The following is a 15,980-nucleotide window of genomic DNA, read 5'->3' as shown; positions in this document are numbered from 1 at the left end:
ATTGATCTGGCTATAAAACCTCAAGGCCTGCCATCCGGTGACCTACTTCCTGCAGCAAAGCTCTGCCTCAAAGTTGAGACCTTCTAAAAGAATAATGCCATCTGGGGACCGAGTGTTTAGATATGTAACCCTATGAGGGATATTTCGCGTTAGACCACAGCAGTATGAGTGAGTGTTGCATTAAATACGTAGGTGGTGGTATCTTAGCTGCTTTTCCATTGCTGTGATAAACACGTTGACCAAATTCACCTTGGGCTGAAAAGGGTTTATTTCATCTTAAAACCTGTAGTCCATCATCCTGGGACACCGGGACAGGAACTCAAAGCAGGAAGCCTAGAAGGAGGAGCTGATGCAGAGGCCATGGAGAGCACTGCGTACCGGCTTGCTCAGCTTGCTTTCTTGTAGCACCCAGGAGCACCAGCCCAGAGGTGGCACTACTACCCTCAGAAAGCTGGGCCCTCACAAATCAATCGTCAGTTAAGAAAGTGCACCACCAGCCTGTCTACAGGCGATCTGGTGGGGCTATTTTCTCAATCCAGGTTTCCCCTTCCCAAATAACTCTAGCTTGTGTCAAGTTGACATAAAACTAGCCAGCACAGATGTGTTTTAGTAAATATTAACCATAGCTACTCAGATGCCCACCTGGCTGGCCCCAGATGGAAAGAGAGAAGCTGAGGTGGCTCTAGGGCCTGAAATTCAACTGGCCAGCACATGTGCCCTGTCCAGCTCCCCCCAGACAGCCTCTGACCTCCCCGGGTCCTGCTCCAGCTTCCTGCCTGGAGGAAGAGTGGCTGGCCAGACTCCCATACTCCCCAGTCCCCAAAGCAGTCTGCTCTTTGTGCTCACAGGTGACAGTCAAGAGTGGCCTGGATGAGCTGGTGAGTGACTTGCTCCAGGAAGCCCACAGCGATCTGGAAAAGGTCCGAGCCATCTGGATCTGGATCTGCCATCACATAGGTACACCACCAGGGGGCAGCACTGGGAGCCCTGGATGTCTCTTCCCTCAGATTCCTGCTTCTGTGTGAGGAGAGTTAGATCAGGGAGAAGTGTTCCCTAGTGCCAGAAGTAACCAAAGACTAACCAAAGAAGGTAAAACCACCCTCTAGACCTGGGCCTTCACCCGAAAGCTGCCTTCCCTGGGCCCTGGATTCCTAGTGCGCCTGCTCTGCAGAGATGAGACCCTGGGACAGGCCTCCTCCAAGAAGGGTGGCCCCAGACTGAGGAGAGAACAGCTGTTTGAAGAGCAGTAACAACACCAGAAGGTCCTAAAACAGTGCCAGGACGGGCGGGTGCTCGCTTCCTGATGTCACATCCATGTCCTCAGCCACTAGTTTCCACCTTCTCCCGCGGTTCCCAGAGCCATCCCAGGGACCTCGGCCTCGGCAGCTGCCTACTGCTCTCCATAGACAGACTTGGGAACCTCGCCAGGTCCTGCCAAGCCATAGAAGGTGCTGAGTCCTGCAAAGGGGAGATGGTGACCATCAAGTAGTGGGATGGACCCTTAGTCCTTTGACACAGAGAGCAGTGTTCCACCCTGACATGGAGAACAGTGCTCCACCCTGACATGGAGAACAGTGCTCCACCCTGACATGGAGAGCAGTGCTCCACCCTGACATGGAGAGCAGTGCTCCACCCTGACATGGAGAGCAGTGCTCCACCCTGACATGGAGAACAGTGCTCCACCCTGACATGGAGAGCAGTGTTCCACTCTGACATGGAGAGCAGTGCTCCACCCTGACATGGAGAACAGTGCTCCACCCTGACATGGAGAAAGGTGTTCCACCCGGATTCCTTGTGGCTCTTTTGTCTTCCAGCCAGAGCTTAGAAAATGTGTTCACCTACCCAAGGTCTGAACCTGAGGGAGACAAGGTCTCATTCTGTAGCCCTGACTAGCCTGAAACTCTCTATGTACATAGGCTGGCCTTGAACTCAGAGATCTGCCCACCTCTGCCCTGTGAGTGTGGAGATTAAAGGTCTTCACCATGAGGCCCAGGTAGCCCCCCTGCTTTGGCCCCAATCCCCCCTTTGCCACCTACACAAAGGGTGGCGTATCCCGAATCTGGCTAGGTTGGGGTTCTGTTTGCATTCATACCACTTTTTCCTCCTGAGTGCAGCTGAGGACGGAGGCCATGCTGTGGGCTCTGTGGCTTTCCCTTCCTCCCTGAGCCAGCCTCAGCCACCTGGGAGCCCTGTGCGCTCACAGCCCATTCCTCTGTCCCCCAGAGTACGATGTTGAGGCTGCCCAGGAGAAGGACCGCCAAGCCTTCAAACCCACCGACATCCTGAGGACTCAGAAGACCAACTGCGATGGCTATGCTGGCCTCTTTGAGAGGATGTGCAGGTATGAAAGGCAGCCTAGGACAGGCTGAAGTCCCGGGGGCTGTCACCCAACGATGTCCTTCTCTTTCTTCTGACGCCCTCTGTGCCTCTGCCCCTATGCCAGGCCTGGGGCTTGAGTTTGCAAACTCTGCCTGGGAATCCAAGTGAGTCCTGAAAAGGTCAATCTCTCCCTTTTTAACACCAGCGTAATTGACTTTGGACCATCTGCCGGGCTTCGCCATGCATTAACATAATGGCAGATGAATGCACAAAGATAATTTGGTTATAAAAGGCCCCTTTTCTGCCTTCTCCCTTCACTGTACAGCTGAAGGTTAAAAGCAGGGCAGGCCTGAAGGCAAGAGGACAGCGGCTGCTAATGCCAAAGGGACAATGAAAGGCTGTCCTTTGGGGAAGGGGAGGGATCTCTACATGAAGATAGAGTAGTCTGCCTGGAAAGGTCCATTGGTGGGAAAGCTTGGTAACCAGGTAGTAAGTAGTCCTGTGTCTTTGGGCCCCTTCTCAGAGCTATGGGCTTAGCTGCAGGCCTAAACAAGATCACGTTAATTTCCAGTAACTTCTAGACAGTGTCAAGGAGCCATACTGATCCCCGTGTCTCCCTATGCTCTCTTTTCTGGAGTCTCCTGGGTTCCCTGTGGGGGTCCCTGGAAAATGAGGGAATGGCTGTGTCTGCTAATGTGTGTGTTATATTAGGCTTTCATTTCAGAGCCTTTTACTTCTTTTGATGCTGAGGAATCAAAGCCAGGGCCTTTCTCATGGAAAGTAGATAATCTACCACCAACCTATGGTGTTTGTGACAGTCTAGCTATGTAGTTCAGGCTGGCTTTGAACTCACCCTGGGGTGAACTAAGTGATGGGATTATAGGTATACAGTTGCTATAGGTATACAGCAACTGGTCTGACAATAACTTATAACTTTAAAAAAGCTCTACTATATTTATTTATGTCTTTATCTCAGGGGGAGGGGCATATATATGCCAAAGCATTCTTGTGAAGGTCAGAGGATTTCTCTCCTTGTAGCATGGGGGTAGTGAATTCAGGTCATTGAGCTTGGTGGCAAGTGATTTTACCCACTGAGCCATCTTGTCAGCCCCTTAATAACTTTGTTCAAATTTTTAAAAAAGATGGCTCACTATACATAATCTGCAAAATTGCACAAAACAAGGAAAAGAAGACTAAGTGACCCTGTACCCCTCACGTGGCCATCACCAATGCCTTTGTCCCTTCCCAGGCTCGCTCTTAGCACAGTTATTCTCTGTGCTCCCTTCCTCCCTTTTTGCCTCTGTGAACATCCAGCTCCAAATCATGCACATAGTAGGTATTTACAGAGTGATGAGAAGTGGGAGGACATGCCTAGCAAACTATGTGCCTTCTTTTAAATAACACAACACCACTAGTACATTTTCAGTGCCTGCCTGGCGTGTGTCAGAACATGGTTGTTTTCGTAGGAATTTGTAGATTTGAAAACACTCGGGTTTCACTTTTATCGTATTCATTCTTTCACAGTTTCATACATATATGATGTGCTTTGGTCGGATCTCCCATGGTCCCCTCTTATCCTCCTCCCTCTCCCTCAAGTTGAACCCCTTCCTCCCAAAAGGCTGCCTTCCTACTTCCACATCTTTGGGGACCACTGTATTTAGTTAGGGTTGTCTGCATGAGTGGGAGCTACTTAGATAAACAAGGGCGATTTACCACTGAAAAATGGTACTCTCCCTCCCCCAGCAACCATTAACTACCTATAGCTTCGCTTTCTGCCGCATGAGCCCCTCTGGCATCCCTGATTGAATGTCATGGGCCTGTCCCAGCAGCACTGGAGTCCTACAGGTAGCCTAGCTACTGAGAGTCCTGACAAGCACCCTTCTGGCTCACTGTAGAAATGCCACTGGGACAGCCAGAAAGACCTGGGCTCCCATCCCTAACTGACCACTTCCGGGTTTTCCAGGCCTCAGTTTGCTTATCTGTGCCACAACAGGACTGTTAGGGAAAGGGAACGCGCTATTTGGAGACGCTGCTCAGCTGAATTTGGAATTGCTGGGGTTTGGTTTGTTTTGTTTTGTTTTTTTACTTGCCCCATCTTTTATAAGTATAGGAACATTTTTGTGGAACTTTCCTCCAAACTCTGCCAGCCCACCCACATAGGTTCAGAAAACTGACGCTTGCCTTGATTGAAACTGTCAGCTCTCTGACCTGGTCCAGATGCTTAACAATGGCCACATCCTGCCCTGCAGCTGATCATTAAAATACACCCCAACATTTTGCATCAGTTATAGACTCAACCAAGCAGTTGCCATGCACAAAATCCCTGGCACTTCAGGGATGCTTAACAATAGCTCCCAGTTCTGTGAATTCCCTTAACTGATGCTTTAAAGATCAGGAACCCATTCATGCATGACTCCCCTAACCCCTTCGCCCCTGAAATACCTGCCAAACATTTGGCAAATTCATTAGCTGATTCCTTAATAACTGTAGACATGCAATCCACAGTTGCTGACTTAGTCTGCTGGGCTGTCAGGGTGGCCTCTTAGAGAGAGCTGTACTCAGGGGCCAGCACTGTTCCTGCCCAATCATTTGCCTCTCACAAGGCCTTGTTAAAGACTGATTTAATAAAGTGCTTTGGTAAGGACCTAGATATTTTCAGGCATAAGTCGTTCCCCCTTCGTCTTTCCTGAGTTTCCAATGTGATGTGTTTTGTTAGTCCTGTTCCTTGCCTGTGTGACTTGTTGGTCCTGTTTCTTTCTGACTTTTCTATCATTGAGTATTAAGTCTCTCTTTAGCCTCCATTGCCCACAGCCTTAATTGATTTCTGCCTAATCTCCTTGCAGGGGCCAAGGTTAATTCCCCAGGCTCCTGCCACAGAGTCAGCCTGCAGTAAATTCTCTCCCTCTGTAATCACAGCCCTAGCATCACAGCTAGCAGATTTTCCAGAGATTTGAGATAACCAGGAGTTTATTACCAGTCTGGGGCTTTGACACTGAGCAGGCTGGTTGTCACCAATCATATGTCAGCAGCATTTCCATCCACCCATCTTCTAGTGTCACAGAGAGCAAGGACAGAAACATGCCTGTTCAGACGGCTGCTGCTGGTCAATATGACCATCGTCTGAGCCTCTTGGGAAATGTGGATCTCCGGGAGCTGAGTAGTCTTTTTTCCTCTTTTTCCATCAGTGTCAGAGAGTGATTCCAGACTTGTGTGCATGCTAACTAGCTCTGAGAACTCTATCACTGAAGTGCATCTCCAATCCTCCATTCAGTTTTTATTTGGAGACAGCATCTGAGTTACCCAGGCTGACCTTCAACTCACTCTGTAACTCAGGCAGTTTTCCTCCCTCAATCTCCTGAGTAGCTAGGACTACAGGCCTACACCCCCAGGCATGGTTTGAACAGTTTAATTATTGCCAGTTCTAGCTCTGTCACATAAGACCTCTGAAAGAGACATTGAAAACCCCCCTTCCTTATAGATACAATGGCGGAGGATGAGAACCTGAATTCTATTACTATAGCAAATCAGCAAATCATCTTTTAATTTTGCTGTGTACCACCAAAAGCCTTACAAATTAAAACAGAATCTTGGTCTGCAGAAGTCCTGGTGTAATTGAAAAGCTCTCAGACGCTGCCTCAAGATTGCTGCGCCCCAGGTTCACTTTAGCCATTATCTGGCTGTGTGTCCCCAAGCCGGGGAACATCTTTCTCTGAACCACTGTTAGGCAGGAAAGCTGAGGTCATATCTCATGAAGCCAGAGGTGGATAGATGTGTAGCAAGGATAGAGAGATGTGTAAGCTTGTACAAAATCAAGTACACACGTTGTGAGAGATGCCATTGCTTATGTTCTTCTGCAGTATAGAAATCACACTTTTTCAACAGGACAATGAAGAAAAAGCATGTGTCATTCGCCATGGTCAGAAACTGCAATGTGTAGAGTATCCCTGCCTGCCCAGACCTTCACCCACACTGCCAGTAGGGCCTGGCCATTCACGGGCTATAGCCGCATCACACAGTTCCTGTGGTAGGGCCTGGACCATGTCTATATCAAACGACCGTTGTGGTCTTGGCCCACCACCTCTTCAGTCAGTACCCAGGGTCACACCCCAGCAAGCTGGTATGCTCAAATCTTTGGTAAGTGACAAGGAAATGCAATCATGGAAGCTAAAGCAGCTCCAGAAGCCAGCCAAGGCCACCAGGTAGCGCTGCCTCCCATTTGCCTGCACCTCTGCCCAGTGCATATTCATCAGGCCCCAGTGGATGGCCAAGTGTGCTTCTGGAACCTCCCAGCAATGGTTGGCTCCCTGGGCCCTGATGCTGGCTGGGGCTGGGCTACAGCTTTCTCCTGGTATGCTGGGTGTCTCCGGAGACTTGCTCATGAGTCCTGCATGCAAGTTGGCTTTGCAACTTCAGACGCACATGCTCCCTGTGCTGATGCGCTGACACAGGTAGTTAGGACTGTCAAAAGGGAAAGGCTCTACACCCTGAGGCTGTTAAATAGACGGCTCTGAACCGTGTTTGGTGCTAGCTAATCAAGCTATTCAGCTGGTGGAAACATTCCTCACCCTTGATGACTCCTTCAATAGTTCTCCCAGCCTGGGAATTCCCAGAGCTTGGCTTTCAGTCTGGGGTCTCAGTGACTGTTCCCAGAGCCTCCTCCTTTACAAACATGAGCTCTTCCAAGGCAGCTGCTGAGCCTCAGCTTGGAACAATCTCTCACTAGGTTTGTGCTGCGCCCCCGTACCCACTCCTGTGCTTGGCACACCATTTATACGGCCAGTGGTCTCTCGATGACATGAAAGGGTCACGGATCATGGTCTGACCAGCAACCAGAGAGGCTGGATGCAAAACTACTAGTTTTACAATCATTGTTTTATACATGTGAGTTATGTTACTTCATAGAAAAGCCATGGATTGTTGACAGCACTTTACATTGTGACTTCTGTTCAATTCATCTTGCACATGGCTGCCAGATAATAAAATATCTCCATGCCATACTCCAGCAATGCATAAACTTACAGCTGAGTTCATTTTTCATCATAGTTCTGCCACAGGCATTTCCCCAAGGCCCTTCCTCCCTCTCTTCAGCCTGTCAGAGGAGAATTGCCCCCCAGAGATCTCTTAATGCCAACCATCCTTTTTGCCCATAATGAGCCTAGTAGGGTCACTACAGGTGACTGTTAGAGGTAGGAATGGAGTCCTGATTTCCTGGCTGCACCCTGTGGCCACCCGTGCCAGCTTGGAGCAATATGGGTACGTGTTATTGTTGTCCTTTCTTCCTCCTGTTGGGCAAGGCCTTTCCTTGCTTCTTCAAATCTTCCCTCCCCTTCTTCTCCTGATAGAAGCGTATCCCTAGCACACTCTTTAAAACAGGCTTCTCTCAGGACGAGGTCCAGACTGCCTTAGAGGGTGCCCAGTGTACTCCAGCACCTAGAGATGGTGTGGATACTAAATGCCCCTCCTTCCTTCCTCCCCTCCTCCCTCCCTCTCTCCCACCTTCCCTTCCTTCATCCTGGTGCTCTGAGCAGAGATCAAAAGTACCATGGAACAATCCAGAACCCAGCAATTCCTCTCACCACTTGCCCTTACTGTGAAATGAACCATTTCAAACACAGTGGGCTCTCAGGGTTTCCCTTTACCTTCCACAGCAGACTAGAACTTACATACACAACATTCTGAGAAAAATGAGAGATAATTCACTGAAGGATATAGTGTAAGTTGTATGTATACATTTTCCCAATTCTAAAAGTAACAGAATCATTATTTTAAAATGATTTCAAAATTTGTACAGTACTGGAGATTGAAGCTTGGGTCTCATGCATGCAAGGCAATCAATCACTCTGCCCTTGAACTACAGAACCCCTCCCCCAAAATAATTAAGATGCAGAGGACTTATAAAGAAACAAAAGCACCCATAATTGTATTACCAAGAGATCAAGGCTCTTTCCTGCCCTCTGCCCTCATTTTCCATGTATACACACATTTCACTCAGAGAGACTTCTGCGGTGGCTTCCTGCCCTGGGAACCTTCTGTTCTGGAACTCATTTTTGGACATCACCAGCAGAAAATCCTGCCATCAGGGTCTAGCTACTCTTGATGTTTGTCAACAGGTTGCCCCCAAGTGCTCCTGAAGCATTTTTCACAGGAAGGACCCAGCTGCTACAATCTCGTGAGATTACCTGGGAAGCCCTGGGGGCCTGAACTTTCTTTTTGACACTGGAGCAGGAGGACAGGAGCCACCAAATGTCATCCCCTTAGGAGTCTCAGTGTGTGTGGTCTCAGCATGGCTCTGCGGGTAGAGGAAGGCTGAAGCAGATGTGGGAACGTGCCACCTTTCTCTGCACGTGAAGCAATGTGAGGAGTGAGAATCTCTTCATTTTCATGAAACCACATTTACCCAGTGACTCAACAAATGATGTGTCAATATTCAATATTCAATGTGGCGTTCTCCTGAGTACTAGCTGAATGTTCATCTTCATGGGGAAGCCTCTCCCTGTCCTCACAGCAAATGCATAATCATCTTTCCACATTACTGGGAGGCCCTGTTGTTTAAAGGGATTGGGGGATTCAGACCTGATGTACCCAGAGGGTGCCCCACTGAACAGGACCTGCTACCTGGAGCCCGCATCAGAGAGATGCCCAGGGTCAGCACTGTGTGGAGGGTAGGGCAGTTGTTGAGGCAAAAGGGTTCTACTGAAGAGTCGCTTTGGACATCCAGGACTCTGTAGGCTTGTGCATTTATTATACTGGTTTGGTGGGAGGGGGGTGCAAGAAAAGTGTTGGGGCAGTGCAACTTTCCCTAATTCACAGAGGCAACATCAGATCGTTGGCAGCCCTAGGACCAGCAGCTTCAAGTAGTCAGACTGGCACTGTCCATTCTTCTGTAGCCATGTTCGGGGAGAAGCTGTTAAAGAGGAGGGGCACTGAGTGTTGGGGCCTTCAGGGACCTTGATGATTCTTCCTTGGAGTGTTGGCTACAGCCCAGACCTGATTTTATGTCTCCAAAAGTGACTAGCACCCATTTCCCCACAGTCCGAGTTCCCCCAAAGTGGTGCCTGCTTTGCTGTTAGCAATAGGGATACCCTGTCAAGAAGACCATAGAACCATGGCTAGCCGGTCAATATTTCCACTCCTCACAGAACAGATAGAGACTTCAAAATGGTGACTGTCTTAGTTAAGGTTACTATAGCTGTGATGAAACACCATGACCAAAGCAACTTGGGGAGGAAAGGATTTATTCAGCTTACTATTCCATCTCACAGTTATCATCAAAGGAAGTCAGAATAGGACCTCACATAGGGCAGGAACCTATAGGTAAGAGCTGATGCAGAGGCCATGGAGGGGTGCTGCTTACTGGCTTGCTCATTATGGCTTGCTCAGCCTGCTTTCTGATAGAACCCAGGACCACCAGCCCAGGGATGGCACCACCACATCAGTCTGGACCTTCCCCATCAATCACTAATTAAGAAAATGCCCAACAGGCTTGCCTACAGCCCAATCTTATAGAGGCATTTCCTCAACTGAGGCTTGCTCCTCTACTGACTCAAGTTAGTGTCAAGTTGACATAAAGCTAGCCAGTACAGTGGCCCAGGCAGTCACCAGTGAAAGACATAAATACATGGTACTTTCTGTTCCCTGCTCATAAAAGCCAAAACTGATGGTCAGGTATTCCGGCAGCCAGTCCATTCTCCTTGGTTAGTTCTAGATACACCAGTCTGCCTGCCCTTCCTGTCCCCATGCAGACAAGCTTGGGGGAGCACAGGTAGGCATCCATCTCAGCTACCCCCTACCCCACCACCAGCACTCTCCGAGGTGTGCTGGCTTTCCCAGCCTCTGTGTACGGCTCTTTCGTGTTGGTCTTCTTCCAAGAACATCTCAGCTTCCCCTGTGTTCTTGAGGCTGCCCTCGCTCTTGTCCTCATTTTCCCTCCTGAGGAGCTAGCTGTGCACCAGATCATGTCAAGCAGGCCCTGGGGAGACACTTCAGAAGTGAGCTGAAGTGGCTCAGGGGAGAAGCTAGCAGCCAGTCTGCTCAGGCAGGGCCTGCCAGCCAGCACTATGGCTTCCTGTCCCCACGCCCAGCACTCGAGCTCCTTCTCAGACCCATGTCCCACCCCCAGGATCGCTGGTGTGCAGTGTGTCACCGTGCCTGGCTACTCCAAGGGCTTTGGCTACCAGACTGGGCAAAGCTTCTCTGGAGAGTTCGACCATGCCTGGAATGCTGTGTACCTTGAGGGCCGTTGGCACTTGCTGGACAGCACCTGGGGCAGTGGCCTGGTGGACACTACCACCTCTAAATTTACGTTTCTGTAAGTACGAGGCTCATCTTTCTGGTGAGACCAAGGGTCTGGTCTGTGTGTGGAGGGTGGGGGGCACAGGATGAAGGAGGGAGGCATCTGAGGGAAGGGAAGGGCCAAGTGAAAGGGGATGGTTAGACAACCTTGCCTAGCTACAGTCACCTCACCTTCCATGACTAGATCTCTCCTCAGACTCCCCATGGTTCCTTTTAGCTAAACCCAGGAGCCCCTCAGGTTTGCCCCGTGCCATATATGAGGAGGGGAGGGGCTAAGGAGCCTCACTGCCCACAGCTTTGTGCCCAGACGCTCCGTCTCCTCCTCCCACTTCCTGTTCTCTGGAGAGGAGGAAGGAAGAAGAGTTGGTGGACAGAGAGTTGAGCTGCAGGTGGAGCTGAGCCACCCTGGGCCCCCATAGTACAGGCTGGACTATGGTCATCCTTCAAGGCTTGACCAGCCCTGTCCTCTCTGATGTGTGCAAGTGAAATCCTGGCAATCACACACTTACTCTACACACATCGGTTACTCTCAACGGTGCCCTCACAAGGCAGAGCAAAGCCTCCCCGGACCCGGCTGAGTCTCTTTCCTTCTCTCTGTCTCCACCTCCGACCAGCCCCAAGAAGCCTCAGAAGCCCCCGCCACTGCACAGCCCCCAGGCACAGGGACAAGAAGGGTCTAGAGATACCAGAGCACTGCCATCTTGTTGCCCACCTATTGTCTCTCACTGTCCACACCTGCTCTAAGGGTCATGCTTTTGCTCCTTTCAAACTACATTTGGGCATTAAATGCAGAGGGAGCCATCCTTTCCACCCCGCCCTACCCCTAACATCCTAAGGCTCTGAGAGCAGGCCACAAGTTCATGCTGTGGCCTTGTCTCAGAAGGAGCCTTGGATCCTGTGTGGCCCCAGGGTCTGCACACAGCTGTTGAAGAGATGCCCAGATGTGACGGTGGTCAGGCCTACTATTACACATGGTTCCTAACCAGGTCATTCTCCACTCCAGCTATAACGAATTCTACTTCCTCACCCACCCTGCCCTGTTCATCGAGGACCACTTCCCAGACAACAAAAACTGGCAACTGTTGAAGCCGCCTCAGTCTCTGAGGCAGTTTGAGAACAACATGTACCACAAGAGTGAATTCTACAACAAGGGCATGCTGAGTGCCCACCCAGAGACGTCCATGATCCGAACAGGTAAGGAGACGGAAGTGCACAGCCAGGGTACCAGTAGTGACCAAAGCCACTCCCACTAGAGGCAACCAAGAAAAACAGGCCACCAAGCTTAGCATCTCCAGTCACTGGCCAGAATGGACGCTTGTCATCCCCTGACACCCCACGGGGACCATAGCAGGTGGATGTTTGCACATTCTGAAAAGCAAGACCTGATCCCGGAACCACAGTCATGGATCTCAAAGGGCTCTCCCTATATGCCTGTTTCCCATGACTCTTTGAGAGTCCAGAGCCTGGTTCTGGGATTGACACACAGTAGAACTCAGAAAGGCTGGTCAGCCCACTTCCCCCTTCTCATCGGAGCCCTGCCCTACCTGTCAGCACCAGCTCTGCCACCAGGGGCCCTCCATGCATCCCAGACATGAGTCCTAGAGGCAACCAACTAGGGTGGCCTGAGGGGTGATGGCACTGACCCCACCCTACACTTCCAGGTGATGGAGTAAGGGCATAGGGCAAAGGGTGCAGCCGGGGAGCAGGCACCTCTTGCCCTATGTGCTTCCCTTTGGATTTCTTGACCTGGATTCAGAGCTCCTGAAGCCTCCGGCAAGTAACAGACATGTGGCAGCTCCAGCTACTGGAACAACAGCAAACAGCTACTCATTTCCTGTACCTGAGGCTGCTAGAGGTCTGTGGTCTCTATTGTGAGGCATTAAACCACAAGAAAGACTCAAGCAGACCACAACACAATCGTAGTCATGTCGCTGAGCTGAGTTTGCCTTTTTGGGAGGCAGAAAAATGTAAACACCAGATTTCTTAATTTATAGTAGTCTAAAACGCAGTTCCATATTCATGGTACATACGGAAAGAATATTTCTTGGTGGTTGTGAGTTGCCTTAAGAATAGAGACGGCAGAGAAGCAGGAGAGGGAAGCTGGGGTGGAAAGCAACAAGGAAGGGAAGGATGAGAGCCTGGGGGGGGAGGGATCAGTGGGTGCAGGAGGCAGGGAGGAGGCAGGGCAGATAGACAGGTGCCAGGCATGGTTCCTCCAGAAGGCCTTTGGGGTCCCCAGTACTTCACCTCCTCTGAGATGCTCAGACACTTCTGCCAAGGCCTCTCTAGAATAGTCACCAGGCTCTCCCCAAAGAGCCCGCAGCCTAGGCAAAGGCAGGGGATGGAAAAGTGCTTCCATGATTCTTTCTGAAAATGGTGGGTTCTCTGAAAGGGTCCCCCGGTCCCCTCCAGCATGTCCAGCTCACCTGAGGACTGGAGCAGGCTCTCTTTGGCCTGGTCTTTAGGGTGAGCCCTTGCCAAGTGTGGAGTGGAGGATTAATAGTGAACTTGAACCACACAGCCTTCTCTTTTGCCAGCCTCCATCCATGAACAGGGCTGGAGAAGTTGCTGGGTTAAGGGATGGGGTGGCCAGCTTCTACCAGAAGGCAGGGCCAGGCTCTCAGGGCAGCCACTTTCCTGGGGAGCCAGGGGAGCCCAGATAGAAAAAAAAGCCCTCATGAACTGCAAAAGCCAGGAGAAAAATCAATGACCCAGACAAAGGAATACAAACGTGCAGGTCAAGGTAGAGCTGGAGTGAGAGCGGCTGGATAGATGCACCGTGCCAAAGCCCATTCCACAAACACAGCTAGGGCAACTGCACCCCTGTGTGAGAAGCAGGTGTGGGGGAGGGGAGGACGGGAAATACCCTATTAACACTCCCGGACACCACTCTCCAGAGGGAAGCCCTTCCAGCTGGTTAAGGTAATGCGTTCATGTGACAGCTGTTGACACTGTAAAGATCACTACCTGTGAGTGATACAAAAGCAATGCTTAAGAGTTGCAGGGCTGGAGAGACAGCTCGGTGTTTAAGAGAGCTTGGTGCTCTTCCAGAGGACCTGAGTTCTGTCCCCAGCACCCACATCCTCTAGTCGGCTCACAGTCTGTCACTTGTAACCCTAGCTGCAAGAGGCTCCAGTGTCATCTTCTGGCTCTCACAGGCACCCACAAACATGCAGCATGCAGGCAAAGACATGCAAATATGCACATAAAAAGTAAGTCTTTAAAAGGAGAGATAGTTGTAGGAGATGGCACCCTTTCTGACCTTTGAGCCCTTTCCCTGCTCTGGAATCTGGTAAAATACCCAGACAGGTTTTGCCTGATATAAATCAAATGGGATAATAAAAGAAAGGGACACACATGGTTGGAGCAGGGTTTTTCTTGGGCCCCTTCCCCCTCCCAGTTATCATCCATTTCAAAAACATTCACCTAGATGAAGCAGAAGAATACCCATATTCAGTGACATCACATTGGTAAACTCAAGACTGGTAGACACATTTTACACCACAGATGTGGACACACACTGTAAGTGACATCTTCCCCTGAGAGCTAGTTGATATGCATTCACCAGCACACACTGGACCCATGTCATCTGACCCAGACTTCCTCTCCACAGTGAATGGGAAAGCCACGGTCACCATCGAGAGCTGCGCCCCAACACTGTTCATGTTCATGCTCAATGGCAAGCAGGAGCATGGGCTACTGAGCCTCAGGAAGAACGGGATGAAGCTGGAGGTGTACCCTCCAACCATGGGTACCCACAAGCTGCAGATCTTTGCCAAAGGCAACTCTGAAATCTATAGCTCAGTGCTTGAGTACACACTCAAGTGCAACTTCGTGGACCACTCTGTCCGGCTGCCCGCTGAGCTTCACCAGCCGGTGGGCCCCAGCTGGTTCTCGGAGCAGATGGGCATCACGAAGCCCTCCCACCCTGACCCCATCATCCACACCACTGACGGTCGCTGTTCCATCAGCTTTAGTGTGGAGGAGGGCATCAGTGTCCTGGCATCCCTCCATGGAGACGATGGCCCCATCACTGAGGAGACGCAACTGCGCTACATCTTCCAGCTGAACAGAGAGAAGAGGACAGAGCTGAAAGTCCAGCTGCCCCACGCGGGCAAGTTTGCCCTTAAAATCTTCGTGAAGAAGAGGCAAGAACAAGGCAACTTCGTCTTTGTCTTCAACTACCTCCTGTGCTGCTCAAACACCAAGGTGAACTGGCCTATGTTCCCCGAGAGCTTCGGCAACTGGGGGCAGGGCAATGAGCTGCTGGAGCCCCTCTCGGGTGTGCTCCCTGCCAACCGCAACATACCCTTCAAACTGAAGCTGCATGGCATCGCCAAAGCCCTGGTGAAAGGGCAGGATACATGGCCCCTGACCCTTAACCCCGAGGGATACTGGGAGGGTAACTGCAACACGGCTGGCTGCCAAGAAATCTACGTCATGGTGCTAGAGAATGCTAACCACAACTTCTACTCTTACATCCTGAAATACAAAGTCAATGACCAGTGAGGGGCTGCAAACCCACAGCCTCCCAGGGCTAAGGCCAGCCCCACCCAGGGAGGGCCCAAGCCAAGTGCAGAGAGCCTGGGACACCACTAACGTGCATGAAATCACTTCTAGGCCTCTGCCTCTGGCTCCCTGCTCTGCCACAGGCATTGAGGAATTTGTATTGCTGAGGGCTTCACTCAGTGTGGTTGTGGATGAAGGGACAGAGGCAAAGGCCCTTTAGAAGGAAAAGGTGCTATGTAAACCCGAGGTCTTGTGAAGTGTACGCCCACACCTGTGCCTGCTCTTGTGTTAGTGCCGTGTTGTAGAATTGGGTGGGGAAGCAGAGATGTTGCCCATGCTCAAAGCTTTCCACATGATGCCTGGAGAATGATGCTTGAGGCTGAATCCATCAGAGAGACCAGTCACCCAAGGAATACACTGTTCCTCCACTCCTGGACCCCGGGGAGAGCTGGGCCTGCTCATTTTCCGTATCCCTAGTGCTTCTTCCGTAGCCACTTCATGCTCTTCAAGAGTGTTCGAAAAGGGAGACATGGAAAAGAAGCCAGCTGACCATCAGCCAACTACAGGCTGTTCTCTCCCAATCCCTGTGAGTCTCCAGAATGTGACAAGGGCAGAAAACAGCCACGTGTACATGGGATGTCCTGGGTGGGGAAAGGGGATGGAGTGGTGTCTTTAGAAATCTGAACACCCACAGTTAAGGGTGAAGATCCCTGTGTACCTACCAGAGTTCAGCCCAGGGCCTGAGGATGCTCTCCCAGTAAGAGCCCAGGCCCCTCACCAGTTTTTCACAGGAGCCTCAAATGCCTACAGAACCAGTCAGGAGCCTGGCTGATGACCATGAATGGAGACTTAAGTCCTGG

The 15,980-nt window shown here is 50.8% G+C and overlaps 1 protein-coding gene across 1 annotated transcript in view; it reads left to right on the top strand.

The window, feature by feature from the left end:
• Positions 1-15,366, top strand: part of Ky (kyphoscoliosis peptidase) — a 31,776-nt gene extending 16,410 nt beyond the window's left edge. The window contains exons 7-11 of the mRNA XM_051206211.1: positions 849-957; positions 2,224-2,341; positions 10,439-10,627; positions 11,615-11,805; positions 14,225-15,366. Coding sequence (XP_051062168.1) covers positions 849-957; positions 2,224-2,341; positions 10,439-10,627; positions 11,615-11,805; positions 14,225-15,120 — 1,503 coding nt within the window. The 3' untranslated portion in view covers positions 15,121-15,366. The remainder of the gene's footprint in view (positions 1-848; positions 958-2,223; positions 2,342-10,438; positions 10,628-11,614; positions 11,806-14,224) is intronic.
• The last annotated feature ends 614 nt before the right edge of the window (positions 15,367-15,980 follow it).

This window comes from Phodopus roborovskii, unplaced genomic scaffold (genome assembly GCF_943737965.1).
Source record: "Phodopus roborovskii unplaced genomic scaffold, PHOROB, whole genome shotgun sequence".
Lineage (NCBI taxonomy): Eukaryota > Metazoa > Chordata > Mammalia > Rodentia > Cricetidae > Phodopus > Phodopus roborovskii.
Note: the sequence above shows the minus strand (reverse complement) of the source record. Positions and strands in the feature narration are given on the sequence as shown.